The following is an 18,243-nucleotide window of genomic DNA, read 5'->3' on the forward strand; positions in this document are numbered from 1 at the left end:
ACCAACCCATACACTCACCCACCACTCTTTGCCCTTACACCTTCCATGCCAGCCCACCCACTATCCACCAGGGGTAGACCTCAAGAACTATGCTGAGACTAAACAAAATAAAGCTCTAAGTGTTTATTCCAGATCTTCCCTCAAAAAAAACTTTTTATTCATAGAAACCTATTCAATAAATTCCTTAAAACCAAACATTTCATTCAAGTATTTAAGCCTAATGAAAGCTCATATTTGTATCCATGGCCACACATTAAGGACTTTGGCTGGAATTTTTCAGCCTCCCATGGTGGGTTTTTCTGTAATGGAGGCGGCTTGCCATCAGCCATCGCTGGAATCTTCCTGCCCCACTAAGTCTATGGCGGTTTAGATACCTTGTCTGTCCTGCTGCCGGATAACCCGCAGCAGACTTCAGCAGGATTGGTAAATCCCATGGGTGGGAAAAACTGGAAAATCCTCTCCTCCATAACTGCTTGGAGCTGTCAATCAAACTGTGCTGACAGGCATCCCACTGTGATAATGATAATTGTGGAACTAGTGATACAGCACTAATCTTATAACATGGCCCTCAGGCTTATGTCAACAGACATTGTAAGCAATGATTCTTAGGAGATTTAATTGTTAAAAGTTTGACAGGTCCATTGTTGTGCCTGCCGCAGTCTGTTTTAACCCTTATACGATGGAGAAAGAACTGCGAGTAGACTTCTTGTTAGTACAACCAATATTTATTTAAAACACACAATCAATAATCACCCACCCAATCAACAATAAGTTATCTTACAGAAAATACTGAAGTTCAAGTCCTTGACCTTGACTTGACTTTGCATGACCGGCAAGTACCCAAGCGGATATTGGCCTTTATCTGTGCGCTGGTCTCTGTAGTCCTTTTGCGCAGTCTGGTCCTTTGATCTGGTTGGGCACTCTGGCTCTGGTCTTCCTTCTCGGGTTTGGTGGCTCTCCTCGTGCTGGTCGTTGCTGGCGATGGTAGTAACCCCGTTGTTGTAGCTTGTTTGTGGGGTCAGAGAGAGAGATTCTTGGTTGTACTGCACCCTTTATACCCCATTGGGTTTCACGCCCCTTTTGGCCATTGCCAATCAATCAATCAGGATTTGATCATCCTGATCGATTAAAGTCCAATTGGGTGTTGCCACACCAATCTCTGGGTGTGTCCCCAGTGGCCATGTCTGTAGTTACAGGGGGCATGTAGAACACACCCGTCTCTCCCAAATAAGGGGTTACGGCGCCCTTATGTCTGGTAAACAACCCAGTTTGACCAGAAAGTCTCTTTTGTCCTGGAGATGGCCACATCCTATGTATTCAGTCGTCTGAGTTGCAGCCTGTTTATCTGTCTTTTAGCCTGCAGCCTGTCATTTTAGTTCTTGCACAATTGTCCCAGAGTGCTTTACAAATCACCATTTTAGGTGGCCCGTTTGCCACACCACAGAACTTGTCCATCTTTCAAGCACATTAATGTTTCCTGTTACTAATTGCAGAGGGATCCTTACCTCCCCCCATAGGGATCTCTGGACCTATTTAAAATGATACCCAAGGTCTCCAAATAATTCCAGATGTGCAAACATCTAAAGCTCATGAGCTATGTTTTAGACATTGAACAAACAAATATTGGATATGTTTGAAGGCAGCTGTAGTGCAGATCTCTTTGTGAACTGTGGATGAGCAAACAATCTGCACTCATTCTCCCCCTGGTGAAAATGGCAGGTGCTGGGTGTACGGCAGGGATTTCTGGAATGGGGCTCCGGCACTATTTTCACTAAGTTGGAGACCCTCTTGTCCCCATGAATATTCAGGCCCTGGTGAGGCTGAATCAAGCAAGTGACAGAGGGAAAGAAAGAAAATTATATAAAAAGTGAAACATTTCACTCATTGGGAATTTTCAATTATCTTCAGGTAATATGAATCAGCATAGATTAACCAGACTGCAAAATTACTGCAAAGTTCTCTGTATGCAAGTTTTTGACATAAAGCTGTGTGTACTGTTCTGTACGAAGTTTTAAAATGAATGTTTTGAAACAATCATAAATTAATTGTTAGTCATACTTCTTTAGAATTTGTTAAAAGGGTGATTGCCATGAAGTACTTTGTGTATTTTGTTGTGTGTATCCAGCCTGTGCATTATTCACCAGATCAAATGTTCCAGCACAGAGGTTCTCGAGCTATCTTTTGATTCAATGGATTTCAAATTGGTTCATCATCATGCTTTCCTCCAATCTAAATTATACTACTATATACCCATTATATGAAATTGCTGCATGTAAAGAATGTTTAATAATGATTCTTAGAAATAAGTATTTAGTTACAGCTGCCAGTGAAATGTGTGTGTCTGCTTTTCACTACATTTCCCTCCTAGGTAAAACAGCCTGTCCATGCTGTGCTGCTCGTGTGGTAACCCTCCCTCCTGGCTCACATTCACTTCATTTGCATGTCCCCTGGAAAGGCTCTGCAAACTCTCAGAAGTCAGTGGATATGAGTTTAAGAGAACCCATCTACAACTCTAGTTTGTGCCACTCAGTTTTATAAAACCGCTATAAAAGTAACAAAACTGGACAAACCACCTGGCATCAACTTCAGCAGAACCAACCATAGCAAACCCAGCCCTGTCAAATCTGCTGGATCCTCCATGATAATATCTGGGGACTTTTGCCAACACATGGAGAGCTGCCCCCAGACTAGTCAAGCAACAGCCTCATGTAGTCATATTCATCAAATTACATGTTTACAGATAATGTCCCAGACATCAGCATCATCAACCCTGGGTATGCTTTGTCCCACTGGCAGGACAGTTCGACCCAGAACTGGTGGCAAAGTGGTATACAATGAGAAGGGAGTCACCTTGTGAGTCCTCATCATTGGTTCCAGATCCCATGAAGTTTCATGATATCAGGTCAAACATAGTCAAGGAAACCTCTTGCTGATTTCCACCAAGCATCCTCGCTCAGCAGATGAATTGGTTGAACACCAATTGGAGGAAGCACTGAAGGTGATAAGTGCACATAATGTACTCTGGGTAGGAGATGTCAATGTCCATCACCAATAGTGGCCAGGTAGCACCGTTACCAACCGAGCTGGCCCAGTTCTAAAGGATATAGCTGGTAGACCAGGTCTGTTGCAGTGGTGAGCAAGCCAACAAAAGGGAAAAACGTACGCAATTTAGTTTTTTTATTCTTTCATGGGATATGGGTGCTGCTGGCTAGTATTTGTTGCCCAAGACTAATTGCCCTTAAACTGAGTGGCTTGCTAGGTCATTTCGAGGGCATTTAAGTGTCAATTGCATTGAGGTAAATCTGGAGTCACATATAGGCCAGACCAGGTAAGTGAAGCAGATTTCCTTCTCTAAAGAATAATAGTGACAATTGACAGTGGCTTCATGTCTCCCATTAAGAAAACAAGCTTTTTAATTCTGGGTTTATTAATTGAATTTTAAATTCCACCAGCCTCCATGGTGGGATTTGAACCTTTGCCCCAAGTGTTAGTTTGGACCTCTGGGTTACCAATCCTGTGGCATTACCACAATGCCAATTGACAGGCTGCCTCTCTTTTCTCAAAAGAAGGCAGCTGAGGATGACCTAGTAAAAGCATTTAAACATTGCAAGAGGTTTTGATAGAATGGATACAGAATGTTCCCTCTTGTAGGGAAGGGCATAACTAGAGGTAATCAATATACGATGTATTCCTGTCTGATAAAGGCCTTCCATTTGCCTTTTTTGATTATATTTTGTACGTGTTCATGACATTTTAATGCATTTAGACCCCCAAAGTCTCTATGGATTTTCACTGTTTCAGCTCTTCATCATTCTATCCATTTTAAGTTGAAAAGTGGCCATTCTATCCATTTTAAGTTGAAAAGTGGATACCTCACATTTGCTTACGTTGAAATCTATTTGTCAGTTTTGCCTATTCACTTCACATTACAATCAGATGTTGATAGGTTTTGCTCCAATTACACAGCTTAGCAACCTTTGTGTCATTGCCAAGTTTGGTCATGTGGCTTCATATTCCATCATCTAAATCATTAATAAATGTAATGAGTAGTGGAAGATCCAAGCAGATCCTCGTGGGACATCAGTATTAAATCCTGCCAATTCCAGTACCTGCCCATTATCCCCGCTCTGTCTTCTGCTGCTCAAGTGCTCGGCCCATTTCTTGGTCTAGTCAATAATTTTCCTTCAATTCCATGAACTGCCACTTCTAAACCAGAGTAGAAGGCACTTTATGCAACGCTTTCTAGAAGTCTAATTGAATAACGTACAGAGACTTTCCTTATATCCACTACTTTAAGTTAGCTCCTCAAAAAATTCAATCAGGTACATCAGGCATGATGTGCCTTTTTCTAATCCACGCTGTTCCCTCCGATCAATTAAACTGTACAAAGGCAGCCTTTAAAAGGGTAGATTGTAACATAATGTTGAGTAGTTTGCCCAGACTGGACAGGCTGAAGATCAAATAAAATTATAAATCACACATAGCATCAGAAGCCAAGCCCAGCTCCCTCTGGAGAATGGGTTTGTGTCAGGTTCTACACTTTGGACAGTGTAGGAGTTTGGACAGATTTATAATGTACCTTACTAGACTTGGGAGAATTATTGCCTTCACAGGGTGGTATGAGTGATCAACATGTTCTAACAGTGGTTTTCCTCCATCAGAACCTGTTTATTGATCGGGTTGGACGTAAAGTGCTGCTTATGGGAGGTTACAGCTTGATGGTTGGCTGTGGGATATTGTTCACCATCTCACTGACTCTCCAGGTGAGTTGCAGTTTCTTTCTCAATGTTAAAATAAAGTTGGAATATGTGTACATTCAGGATAAGATCCCTGCTTCCAAGAATACCCATACTACATATGGTGTTTGAGTAGGATGGTAATTGTAAACTTTTCAAAATCGTGGAAGTAACATTTGTGTTGGGCCTTTCAATAGAGGACAGTGATATTTTTTAAAGTGTGGGATAGCATAGCATTATTTTAATTCCCTATTGCATTTGTGGGGCCCATTTACAATGGACAAGGATACATTTATTTGCACAGTGATTGCACCTTCTGGTGCTCTCCAGAATGTTTGGGTGATCTGAACGGCACTGAAATAGCATTAAATCAGTGGGCCCTTGCACCATTACAACTGCATCTCTGATACTCCTGCCCTGGGAGACCACAAAATGGGACATAGCTGCCTGTACTAGTTTAGGTGCTGGGGAAGGGATGGAAACTTGCCACTGTTTATCTGCCAATCTTCATGCAACAATTACCCCTTTATTGTTGGATCAGTACACATCTCAATCTCCCAATCTAAATTTCACTTCACCAATCCATGATGCCAGTCTATCTCTTCCTTCTAGATGTACTGGTTGATAATCCATGATGTGGCATATTTGTGGCCAAAGCGCTTGAGAAATCCTAACCCTGGGAATCTCTCCACTCTGGCCTCCCCACACCTCCTCATAAAGAGCAGACTGCCCCCACGCAAAACCAGGTCCCAATATATCCAGGTCCTTGGTGGAGTTTGCAGACATTTTGATGAATTTCTGCCAGCATTACAGTTGGTGTCCATCTGAACAGCTAAGGGAATTCATTCCCCTAATTTTCTATTTTTACTGCCCAAGGTAACTTGGACATGGAACCATCTCACAATTTATACTGATGAAATAAATAGGATAAAACGACTGGCTAAGTCATAAGCCAGTTATAAATATCTTTGTGTGTGGTTGCAAGTGCTATTAAGGTAGGGCTTAAACTATTTTGGTAGGGGATGGGAAGCAAGATGCAACATTAGAAAGGAAACCCGAGGTTCACAAAGGACTGGGAGGTAAACAGTGCCACAATAATAAATAGTAAATAGTTAGCACTGCTGCCTCACAGTGTCAGGAATCTGGGTTTGATTCCTGGCTTGGGTCACTGACTGTGTGCAGTGTCTGCATGTTCTCCCTGTGTTTTGTGGGTTTCCTGCAGGTGTTCCGGTTTCCACCCATAGTCTGAAAGACTCTGTTGGTTAGGCACACTGGCCGTGCTAAATTCTCCCTCAGGGTACCTGAACAGGCGACTAGGGAATTTTCAGTGATTTCATAATGTAAGGCTACTTGTGACAATAATAAAATAAACTTGATAAACTTTAAAAAATAAGGTTGGTCAGCTACAGGCATGGGTAGACATGTGGGAATATGATGTCATGAAGTAATATACTGTAATAAAGGCTGAATATTCCTGAATATAAGGGCCAGGATTTAATGTAGATGACATTGGAAAACCTCAAGATTCTTTTCTCTGAGAGATCTAATGCATTCCAATCAGGCACTCATCTGGACAGAGTAAGGCCTCCCATACGATTTAGCGCCTAGTAAGGCAGAAAATCCATCACTGGAACTGCAGGCCACTGAAGACCAAATTAATAGAGGAGGGATGAGAAAAGCTATCTCACCAGGAACAGCTGAGATGTATCTGAGGATACTAATGGAAGAAAGGATGAAAATTGCAGAAACACTGGTGATACTTTTACAATCCTTCTTAGATACAGGAGAGCTGCTGAAGGACTAGAGATTTGTCAGGTTAAAATCCCTTGTTCAAAAGGGGGTGTCAAGATAACCCCAGCAACTAAGGCCTGTCAAATGAACCGCATGGTGGGAAAATTATTAGAAACAAATTCTGGGATAAATTGAATCTAGACAAATATGGATTAATTAAAGAAAGCCAGTAAGAATTTATTAAAGGCAAAACATGTTTAACTAATTTTATTATTGATGAGGAACAGAGAGAGTTAATGAGGGTGACATTTTTATTTTGTGGGATCCATCGGGCAATGTGGATATTTTTAGGAAGACCCGCATTTATGGCCATCCTTAATTGGCCTTGATCCGAAAATTTCAGAAGGCAATTAAGAGCCAACCAAATGCTGTGTGTCTGCAGTCACATGTAGACCACATCAGGTAAGGATGGTAGATTTTCATCACTAAAAGATATTAGTGAACCATACTGGTTTTTACAACAATTGGTGATGGTTTCATGGTCACTGTTACTGAGACTTTTTCCAAGTGGCAGGCAGGGACAAGCAGGGTACTGCAGGGATCAGTGCTAGGACCCGAACTAGTCATAATGTATGACATGAGGAATTAAATGTATTGTGTCCAAATTTGCAGATGACTCAAAGCTGGGAGGCAGGGTGAGCTCTGAGGAGGATGCAGAGACGCTTCAGTGTGATTTGGAAAAACTGAATGTGTGGGTGAATGCATGACAGATGTAATATAATGTGGATAAACGTGAGGTTATCCATTTTGGTAGCAAAAACAGGAAGGCAGATTATTATCTGAACGGCTTAAAAATTAAGAGAGCAGAGCGTGCGGAGAGACCTGGGTGTCCTTGTACACCAATTGCTGAAAGTAAAAAGCAGTTGAGGACAAGACATTGTATGTTTTCAAGGAGTCAGATATAGCTCTTGGGGCTATTGGGATCAAAGGATCTGGGGGAAAAGCAGGAATGGAGGGGTTACTGAGTTGGATGCTCAGCCATGATCATGAATGGCAGAGCAGGCTTAAAGGGCCTTATCTGCTCCTAAAAAGGGGGTGGTAATATAATTAATATTACAACAAAAGACCTATATAGGGGAGGTATGAATGGAAAACAAAGAGAAATATGGTTAACAGCTGCTGTCCAAAAACACTGAAAAATGCAAAAATGGGGACAATGTTTATGATCTGAATTTGTTGAACTCAGTGTTGAGTGTGGAAGGCTGTAAAGTGCTCAATCCAAAGAAGAGGTTCTGTGCCAAGGACCTGCACTGACCTTTATTGGAACAGTGCTGTTCAACTATCTTTTGAGAGTGTCTGATGTTTGCATCTCAGATTGTCCAGAATTCAAAATTACATTCTAGGGAAGTTCTAAGGAAGTCATATTTGACTCAAAACATTAATGCCTTTTTTCTCTCCACAGATGCTGCCAGACCTGCTGAGTACTTCCAGCACTTATTATTTTACGTTACATAGAACTGGGTGAAATTTAGAGACAGAACAGACCATTTAGCCCAACTAGAACAATGTAGGAAGGTGAGGACAAAGAGGTCATACTGGGAATGGAGTGGACAATTAAATTGGCAGGTGACTAGAAACTTGGGGACACAACTGTGGACTGAATGGTGGTGTTCCACATAGCAATCACATCCAATCTACATGAAGACCAAACTGGAGGGAGAGTGACACTTTCCCTAATCCTCAATGTCAGTTTTGTATCTAGCTGGCATGTTGAAAATCTACCCCAATGAACATTTAGATTATTTTAATGAGGGTGCAATTTTGTCCTGAAATGGTTTTCAAAACACAACTGTCTGACTCAGGTGAATGTTACTCACTGAGCTTTGCAGACACTACCAGGAAATGGTAGGAGGAAGGGCTTAGCCCTGTATGTTTTAATAACATTCTTTATCTGTTGATCTAGGATAAAACCAGTTGGATGCCATATTTCAGCATGGCCTGCATCTTTGCATCCATCTTAAGCTTCGGAATTGGGCCAGGTAGGTTGCCTGCTCTAAAGCATTCTTATAATAGAAAGAAACAATTCCTCACGAAGAACCACCTCGTGAGCTGCCCTGACTATATGAGGAGTTAGTGTGCTTCGATGCTCACCTACAGGTTGAGTGTGTCTGGGGGTTTGCATCTACCATTGTCCAGAACTCAATATTACATAGCTCTGAGAAAGAGTCATATTGACTCCAAACATTAACTCTGTTACTCTCTCTACAGATGCTGTCAGACCTATTGAGTATTTCCAGAACTTTGTTTTTATTTCAAAATTACACAGATAAAGTTAAAGTTTATCTATTAGTCACAAGTAGGCTTACATTAACACTGCAACGAAATTACTGTGATGCACAGTATTAGGCTATTTGGCGCAACTGATCTGTGCAGGTATTCATGCTCCACACAAGTTGCCATCTACTCCATTCAGCCTACCAGCAAAATTGTCTATTCCTTTCTCCCATATGTATCTATCCAGCTTCTCCTTAAATATATCTTTGCTATTTCTCTCAAGTATCCAAACAATACCAACTTCTTCATTCCAACCAGTCTCTCAATTTCATCTGAATTCATTATTACAATTATTAATGTCCTGTCCTGGGCGGCACAGTGGTTAGCACTGCTGCTTCACAGCACCAGAGACCTGGGTTCAATTCCAGCCTTGGGCCACTATCTGTGTGGAGTTTGCACATTCTCCCCATGTCTGTGTGGGTTTCCTCCAGGTGCTCCAGTTTCCTCCCACAGTTCAAAGATGTGCTGGTTAAGTTGATTGATCGTGGTAAATTGTCCTTAGTGTCAGGGGATTAACTGGTTAAATATGTGGGGTTACGAGAATAGGGCCTGGGTCAGTGCAGACTTGATGGGCCGAATAGCCTCCTTCTACACCGTAGGATTTCTATGATTCTATTTATGGCTTCTAGTTTTGCACTCCCCACAAGGAAAAACATCTTCTGTCAAAGTCCTTCATACTTTTAAAGACCACTTACTATCTTCTAGAGGAAAGAATCCAGCTTGATCAGTCTTTCCTGATCATTAAAACCACTCAGATCTGGTATCATCCTTGCTAAATTTTAAATTAGTCTGTGGACAAAAGTAGCTTGAATCTCCTTAATCACATTTTGGTTTAAAAGTTTCAAGTTTCTTTTGTGATTTATTTTGTGCAGTAACTCGTTAAGAGGCTGCACTTTTAATCTGTGTCTCAATTCATTCGATTTAGTTTAATTGGTTATTGTTATTTTAAAAAAGGGGTAGCTGGATTTTCATCACTATTACATGTCACTGGACACTCAGCTCAGGTCAACAGGGGTGGAATGGGAACATCTGTGCTCTCATTCCAGGAATGGGTTGGTAGCTCTGAGCTCTCGTTCCAAATTTCTCATGAGGCGATTCCCTTCCTTTTACACTTTTCCAGCTTTCTCTGCTCCCGTCTTTGAGCTACTGTCTCCTGCTGTAGTTCAAATGAAATGGTGTTTGCATCCACTTGCTCTAATGCTAAGTAGGAGACTGCCCTCCAACTCTGCAGACTCTGGCAGAGGTCAGCATTGGAGGGCACGGCCCTAATGCAACTATCAGGATTGCAACCTGTGGAATTTCAGAACCGTAACATTTCCATTTGGTTTAGTGTCACTCTCTCTACATTGGTGCTCTGTGTTGTGTACCTCAGTTACAATGATTGTCATATATGAAGACTGTATTCACTTGTTAACTGCTCATAAACGATGTCTCTCTTCTCCCCAATCCCGCGTTTATTGATGATTTCTTTGCCCTTAGCCGGAGTAACTGGAATCATTCCGATGGAGATCTTTGACCAAACTGCACGGCCCGCAGCTTACATGTTCAATGGCTCCCTGCAATGGACAAATCTTACTATTGTTGGGTTGACTTTTCCATTCATTGTTGTAAGTATTTTGAACAAAGACTAAACACAACCTAATACTGTGTGAGGAGATAAGACTTCACACTGTGTATTTTTATAAAATATATATAAATATGCTCATCACTATTTCGAAAATTTTTATACATGAACCAAGACCTGTAAAATGAACAAAAGAAGCAACTTTGCAGTTTCAGGGACACTCATAACTTGTTGTCAGCGAGGTGATGACCACCTGTGGACTGCACAGCCCAGCTACAAAGGGAGCCACGTGAAATGCATTTGTGTTTGATAAGCCAGGTTGGCCACTGAAGGCAGAACATCAACTGAGACAACAGCTGATCAAGTATTCACTTTAGCCTATAATGGCTGAGATGTTATCAGCCTGGGGCACAAAGCCAATTCCCAGAAACTTGGCAAACTTCCTTTGTCGAAAACATTGTGGGGATGGTTATGTACCACGTGCCTCTGACTTGTGGGACAAGTAATATTACCTTGCTGAACTCATTGTTCACTCTGCTGTTTAATTCTGCTGGAAGTCCATACCATCACCCACAAGATTGATTCATCTCTGTATGCCTATCTCATTGTGAAGTCAACATTATCAGAGAAGTGAATTCTCTAGCATCAAATTTAGTCAATTGACCTCCTTGAACGAATAAGAACATAAGAACATAAGAAATAGGAGCAGGAGTAGGCCATCTAGCCCTTCGAGCCTGCCCCGCCATTCAATAAGATCATGGCTGATCTGTCGTGGCTCAGTTCCACTTTCCCGCCCTCTCCCCATAACCCTTAATCCCCTCTCTTATCAAGAACCCATCAACCTGCTTCTTAAAAATATTTAGCGAGGCAGCCTCCACCACTTCAATGGGCAGAGAATTCCAGAGATTCACTACCCTTTGAGTGAAGAAGTTCCTCCTCAACTCCGTTCTAAACCGCCTCCCCTTTATCTTGAGGCTGTGCCCCCTAGTCCTACTGTCTTTTTTGAGCGGGAAGAGTCTCTCCACCTCTATCCTATCCATCCCATTCATCATCTTATACGTCTCAATGAGATCTCCCCTCATTCTTCTAAACTCTAACGAGTACAAGCCTAGTTTATTCAGCCTCTCCTCATAGCTCAATCCCCTCAACTCCGGTATCAGCCTAGTAAACCTCCTCTGCACTCCCTCCAGGGCCAAAATATCCTTGCGCAGGTGCGGTGCCCAAAACTGCACACAGTACTCCAGCTGCGGCCTCACCAATGCCCTATACAGCTGCAGCAAGACCTCCCTACTTTTATATTCAATCCCCCTCGCTATGAAGGCCAGCATCCCATTCGCCTTCCTGACCACCTGCTGCACCTGCAAGCCCTGCAATACCTCACTGGGCTTTGATTTTGGATTCTGGAACCCATATTAAACAATATTTCATTTTTCTGTGGTCTCTGTATTATAAATCTCCATTCCTTTCTTTACTACTTGAATGCGAGGGGAAATTGCAAATTCTCTTTTGCACGTGTGCAAATAAACTAACCCTTTGAGTTTATCCTTTCTCAGATTTGCTGTGGGTTTATGAATAGAAAACTAGACTATGCCAAAACCGAGGGAAATGTCGGTGTTTGGCTGGATAGGTCTTTTTTTTTCAAGAATTTGAATGAGGATAAACCCAGCAGCATGATCCTGATTTGTGGTTTCCTCAAACAGAATTTTCTGCATAAGAATCAGAAAGGGTCTCTGATATTTTAGATGTAATCATCTGAAAAAAGACATCTTGATGTGGAAGTGAAAACCTCCTCAGACCAGCAGATGAAGCGTGCACTGTCATCTCTCCTGGTTATTGCAGAGAAATGATAAGTGTGCTCTCTGAGATTCCAATAGCAGGCTATTTAGGAATAAGAACTCAGGCTAAAACAACAGTGTTTTATTGACTAGGATAACATGCAGATGTGGCTGAATTTTGCAAGACCTGTCACACATTCAACTGGTTGGGAAGGCCCAGTCATTGACTAGCCCAGCTCCATTGATCAAAATACCCACTTCTGATGGACCATTTAGTAGGTTTCTAGTGGAGGGCATCATTTTCTTTTAACCATTATGGATAATGCAGCGGACAATACTGTAGAAAACCATAAAAGACAAATCGTTCAAAGGAAAGAAATCGCGCAGGGGTTAAAGAGTTTTTACTTGTTGAGTGACAGGCAAATAACAATGAGAAGGAAATGAAAGTGTTTGTCAGGAAACCACTAAGAGCAGCTGAATACATACCTAAGTCTCAAGTTACATTTCTTAGATTCACAGAACTTTTACGGCACAAAAAAAAGGCCATTTGCCCCATCATGTCTGTACTGGCTCTCAGATCGAGCAACTCACTCATTCTATTTCCTGTCTTCATCCCATAACCTGCAAATTCTTCCTTTTCAGTAAACAAACCAATCCCACTTTTCTAAAATTCGACATTCCTACACAAGTTCAAATTATTGGGTGTTTCAGTAGTGTTGTTGTTCCTGGTCAGATTTTACATACATTTTTCCCCTGGGGCAGCAAATGCCCCAGACTGTGGTAGTCCTCTTACTCCACCATCATCTGATGCTGAGTATGGAAAGCTTTCAGATGCTGATTTTGCGAGAAGACTGCAGGAAATTTCCTCTCCTCTGCAGTACGTTCGCAATCTGTTGCGACAGTAACTTCCTCAGGCTCAGAAGATGATGAAGCACTTTGAATCACTTACTGAGAAGCTTTTTGAAATGAACTGCAGATACATAACAGATGGTGAAAGTGTACTCACAGGAGATATGATTGTCACACCAAACAACATGACGTTTGACTTGTGCAACTCTGATTCCTTTGTCACAGTATTGTGAGGAGTATGGGCCGCATGGAAGAAGTCATGTCCATTGCCTTATACCCTGATATCTCACACACGATGATTAAAGCTACACCTCTATCACCTGGAGATTGGGACGATCTGATTGCTGAGAAGAACCAAAATCTATTCAATCATTTCAATAGCATGAGTGAAAGTCACCAGTGAAGATACATGATTCTCTGGAAATTCATTGGCTAGTTATTGACTAGTGAGCTCTGCTGAGAACCAACAGCAACATTGGAGAGGCTTGCAGGTGGCTATGCTGTTTGTTCTCCTGGTATGAGACAGAAATTGGAAGAAATAAAAATAACTTGACACCCTAAAGAAAAGAAATAAACAGAAAACGCTGGAAATAGTCTGTGTAAGAAGTCTCACAACACCAGGTTAAAGTCCAACAGGTTTATTTGGAATCACGAACTTTTGAAGCATTGCACCATCAAAAGGTGGTGAGAATGTGGATTAGCGACTGGTTGAAGCAAGTAATATAGATGCATATAAGGGGAAGCTGGTCAAGCAATATGACAGGGAAAGAAATGGATGAACACCATGGTAGATTTAAATAAGGAAAGTTTGAGGAGGCTCGAGTGGGGCATAAACACCACAAAGACTGGTTGGGTCTATTTTGTTGCCATGTATCCTACATAAACCGGAAAAGGTTATAGAACTATTACAAGCTTGAAGCGATTACACAGATGAAGAAGGGAGTTGGGGGAGGTAAGAACAGCAGGGAAAATCCGTGATAAGGTGGAAAACTGATGTGGCACAGTGCTGACTCAGTGCCAGGGACCCGGATTCGATTCTGGTTTCGGATGACTCTCTGTGTGGAGTTTGCGCATTCTCCCCATGTCTGCATGGGTTTCCTCCCACACTCCAAAAATGTGTGATTCGGTTGATTGACCATGCTAAATTGCCCCTTAGTGTCAGGGGATTAGCAAGGTAAATGTGTGGGGTTACGGGGATAGGGCCTGGGTGGGATTGTTGTCGGTATAGCTCAATGGATCAAATGGCATCCTTCTTGCACTGTAGGGATTCTATGATAGACGACAAAGAAATATTGGTGCAAAGTAAGATGGAATGCTAATGAGACAAAGAAACAAAAGATGGTCTGGAGGCAATGGCAGAATCATTGCCAAATTTAAAACCTGTTTGGCTTGTCACTCACCCTCTTTTTCTGTCTTTCAGGAAGGAGTGGGCAGTTTCTGTTATGTGCCGTTTCTTTTCATTAGCTTCCTCGCCGCTCTATTCATTGGATTCTTTCTGCCAGAAACAAAAGAAAAGACATTTCTGGAAATTTCTCAGGAGTTTTACAAGCGCAATTTCAAAGGTCAACTGGAAGAAACAGCAATGTGAAAGAATTGAAAAAGATCAACCACATTATTATCTACACTCAATGTTTATCTGTCACTGTGTTGATTCCATAACATCAGCATGTTGTTCCTTTCTGTCACTGGTCTAGCTTTTTTTCTAATGACTGTTTCTCTGCATGAAGAGTTTATGCCAACAAGTCGGCTTAGTTAGGTTGTCTGTTATGAAGTGAAAATAAGTAAGGCAGCATTGGATTGGAATTGGATAAAAACAAATAAAAAACTCTGTCAGAGAAATGGTCAAGCTTGCCTTTTATCGTGTTGAAAATGGAGTTGGTAGTCCTTTTTTTCAGAGTTCTCTGGGGGATTAGCAGGCATGATGTGGGTATGCCAGCGTTGGACTGGCGTAAACACAGTAAAAAGTCTGACATTACCAGGCAAGCAGGTAATGGGAAACCTGTAGGTGTGTACTTGAATTTCCAAAAGGCATTTGATAAGGCGTCACATCAAAGGGTACTCCACAAATTGAAAAGCTCATGGAGCACAGGGATTGAGTCCAGGAATGCCAAAGGTAGAGCAGGAAGTAGGCCATTCAGCCCCTTCAATCTGTTCCCTCATATTACTTATCTCGATGTGGGAAATGGTGCAGAACACACGTTAATAGGATCTTTTAAATGCTTTTTTTGTAAAATAATTTTGGGAAGAATGCTTCTTACCAGTTACAGGTCAAATGAATTTTTAATAAATGAATTCTCAGTGGTTTATGTTTGGACAAAAAGGCAGCTCATGATTTTTGTAAAAAAACTCTTGATTTTTAAGTTTTTGTTTTCATTGTGGTGGGGTTGGCACGATTTTCACACAAAGTTAATTTACTAACTCACATTCTCTTGAATTCAAATTGAATTTTCTCTCAACTGTCCGGAGGAGCACTGCGCGCTCAGCGCCTTCTGGCGCCCGGAGGATCTCTGACCCTGCGCGCTCAGCGCCCTCTGCCGCCCGGAGGATCTCTGACCCTGCGCACTCGGCGCCCTGTGCCGCCCGGAGGAACTCAGTCCATCCGTTCACAGCGCCCTCTGCCGTCCGGAGGAGCGCTGACCCTGCGTTCTCAGCGCCCTCCGTCGCCCGGAGGAGCTCAGTTCTCAGCGCCCTCTGTCGCCCGGAGGACTGGTCAGGTGTGGTAGCGGTGAGCAATGCGGACTCGGTTGGCTGGGGACGAGAGAGTTGTGTGTGTGTGTGAAGCGATGGAAAAGTGAGTTAATTATCCGCTCGGGATGTTGGAGCAGCAGGTAAAGAGCGAGGGGCTGAGCAGCTCCGGCTGCCCTCACGCGGAGTCACCCTGGCAACCGGGGAAAGGGAGAAAGGGGAGACCCCTGTCCCCCTCCCTTCACCTCTCCCTGTCCCTCTCCCTTCCCCTGTCCCTCTCCCTTCCCCTGCCCCTGTCTCTGTCCCCCTCCCTTCACCTGTCCCTCGCCCTTTCCCTTGTGAAGGGAGTCAGTGAGGGTCAACCTGTGGGGGGGATGGGGAAAGGGACACACATTGGGGAGGGGGCTGGGGCAACTTGGCACCCTGAGATTAGGGTGGGTTTGTGCCAGGGGTGGAGAGATGGTCATCTGCACTCACCCCCTTACCACCTCACCTCCCCCCCCGGTTCAGGGTCCCAGTCTGTGTGGAGTTTGCATGTTCTCCCCGTGACTGCGTGGGTTTTCTCTGGGTGCTCCAGTTTCCTCCCACATTCTGAAAGATGTGCTGACTAGGTGCATTGACCCAAACAGATGTGGTAACACTGGAGAATTTCACAGTAACTTCATTGCAGTGTTAATATAAGCCTCACTTGTGACTAATAAAAAAACTTGAAAGAGTTTTTTTCTCCTGCAGCACCAGCCCTCCAGAACCTCCAGGTAGATCCTATGGGGAAAGAATGGCCTCCTCACCTCCATGCGCCTTGTCCCTTTCCACAGCATTCCTGGTGACCAGAGCTCTGCCTTTACAGTAAGGATGTTGGTGTTTCTCATCAATAAACCCAATGTTCAGAACCGACCTCCCTCTTACCAGTCATGACCTTCCTTGTGCTCAGGCGGGCTCCAAATAATCTCTAGAAGCCCATCCTCTTCCTCTTGGGTGGCATGTTGGCACTGCTGTGGTTTCCTCCTACACTTCAAAGGTGCGCAGGTTAGGTGGATTGGCCATGTCAAATTGTGATTTATGTTCAAAGATATGTAGGTTAGAGGGATTAGCAGGGTTACACGGTAAGCCTTGGTAAGAGTTGGTGCAGATTTGATGGGCTGAATGGGATTGCACTGTTGGGAATCTATTATTCTTCTGCTCCTCAGTTTTTTTTAATTAGTGTCACAAGTAGGCTTACATTAACACTGCAATGAAGTTACTGTGATAATCCCCTAGTCGCCACACTCTGGCATTTGTTCATAGATCATATCTCTACAGTACAGTAGGAGGTCATTTGGCCCATCGAGTCTATACTGACTGCAATCCTACCCAGGCCCTATTCACGTAACCCCACACGTTTACTTTGCTAATCCTGCTGACATTAAGGGTCAATTTACCATGGCCAATCGACCTAACCTGCACATCTTTGGACTGTGGGAGGAAACGGAGCAGCTAGAGGAATCTCATGCAGACTCGGGGAGAACGTGCAAACGCCACACAGATAGTGACCCAAGCCAGGAATCGAACCTGGGTCCCTGGTGCTTTGAGGCAGCAGTGCTAACCATTGTGCCACTGCGTCATCCCATCGGAGATTTGTGCCCTTGTTGACAAAGACCTCACAGCATTGTACACAATATCCTGCCAGTCATCAAAGCCATGGTGGCCTTGAGGCTTTGTGCCTTTGTGTCCTCACGAGGATCAGCTGTGGACATTACATCTCACAATGGCAGCACACCACTGCAACTCCCAGGACACTTATTTGTGAGAATTGGACGGTACATTTGATTCAGACAGAGGAAATCTGGCAAGGGCAGAGGGCATTAGATCTTTCTGGATTCCCACAGGTGCAGAGGAACATCAGTTGCACCCACATGGCTGTCGGGGCACCCACTGATCATCAGCTGGGAGGGCTTCCACTTCCTCAATGTTCACTGGTCTCCGATCACAACAAGACTTTTCTCCATGTATGTGTTCGCTCTCCTGACAGTTGCCATCATCCATCCTCCAGCAGTCCAGGGTGCTGCATTTCATTCCACCTCTCAAATCAAATAGATGGATTCTAGTGCCATTCTTTGATGAGATGACTGCTCACCGCTGAGAGAGAGAGTTCCTGAGACGGTGCCACAGTGCTACTACAATCTAAGCCATCTGCTCCCAAGGATCTCTATGTAGTAGGCTTTTGAGCTTCTGGAGCTGCATTCCAGTGCCTGGATTGGCCTGGTGGTGCCCTGAAGTGAACTCTTGCAGGGGTCCTGTGCACTGGGGTGGTCTGCTGCATTCTTCATAACATGGCCCTCCTGAGAGATGCAGGCCTTACAGACATAAATCCCGGAATGATACACCTCATCAGCGGAGGAAGAGGAGGATGCAGAATACAGAGGTTCTCTGGCTGAACAGGGAGGTACTGGGGTCAGCAGAGGGTCCATCACTGTGTCCATTGATGCCGGGATTCAGGCATGTTTCATTCTGAGGCTGATGTTGAAGACAGCACTCTCATCATCCTCAGAGACAGCCTCAGTTGGCACTTCAGGTGGCTGGAGGGGCGCAC

The 18,243-nt window shown here is 43.4% G+C and overlaps 1 protein-coding gene across 3 annotated transcripts in view; it reads left to right on the top strand.

Annotated features, from left to right (window-relative positions):
- LOC145355952 (solute carrier family 2, facilitated glucose transporter member 11-like) overlaps positions 1-14,808 on the top strand; it is a 39,565-nt gene extending 24,757 nt beyond the window's left edge. The window contains exons 9-12 of one of the 3 annotated variants that reach the window (XM_080208461.1): positions 4,662-4,763; positions 8,431-8,506; positions 10,281-10,408; positions 14,410-14,808. In XM_080208461.1, the coding sequence (XP_080064587.1) occupies positions 4,662-4,763; positions 8,431-8,506; positions 10,281-10,408; positions 14,410-14,577 (474 nt within the window). In that variant the 3' untranslated portion in view covers positions 14,578-14,808. Of the gene's footprint in view, positions 1-4,661; positions 4,764-7,929; positions 8,507-10,280; positions 10,409-10,574; positions 11,039-14,409 lie in introns of those variants that run through there. The other 2 variants (XM_080208462.1, XM_080208463.1) reach the window with 2 other exon arrangements.
- Positions 14,809-18,243: the final 3,435 nt, after the last annotated feature.

Source organism: Carcharhinus amblyrhynchos, chromosome 20 (assembly GCF_965287045.1).
Source record: "Carcharhinus amblyrhynchos chromosome 20, sCarAmb.v2.hapA, whole genome shotgun sequence".
Classification (NCBI taxonomy): domain Eukaryota; kingdom Metazoa; phylum Chordata; class Chondrichthyes; order Carcharhiniformes; family Carcharhinidae; genus Carcharhinus; species Carcharhinus amblyrhynchos.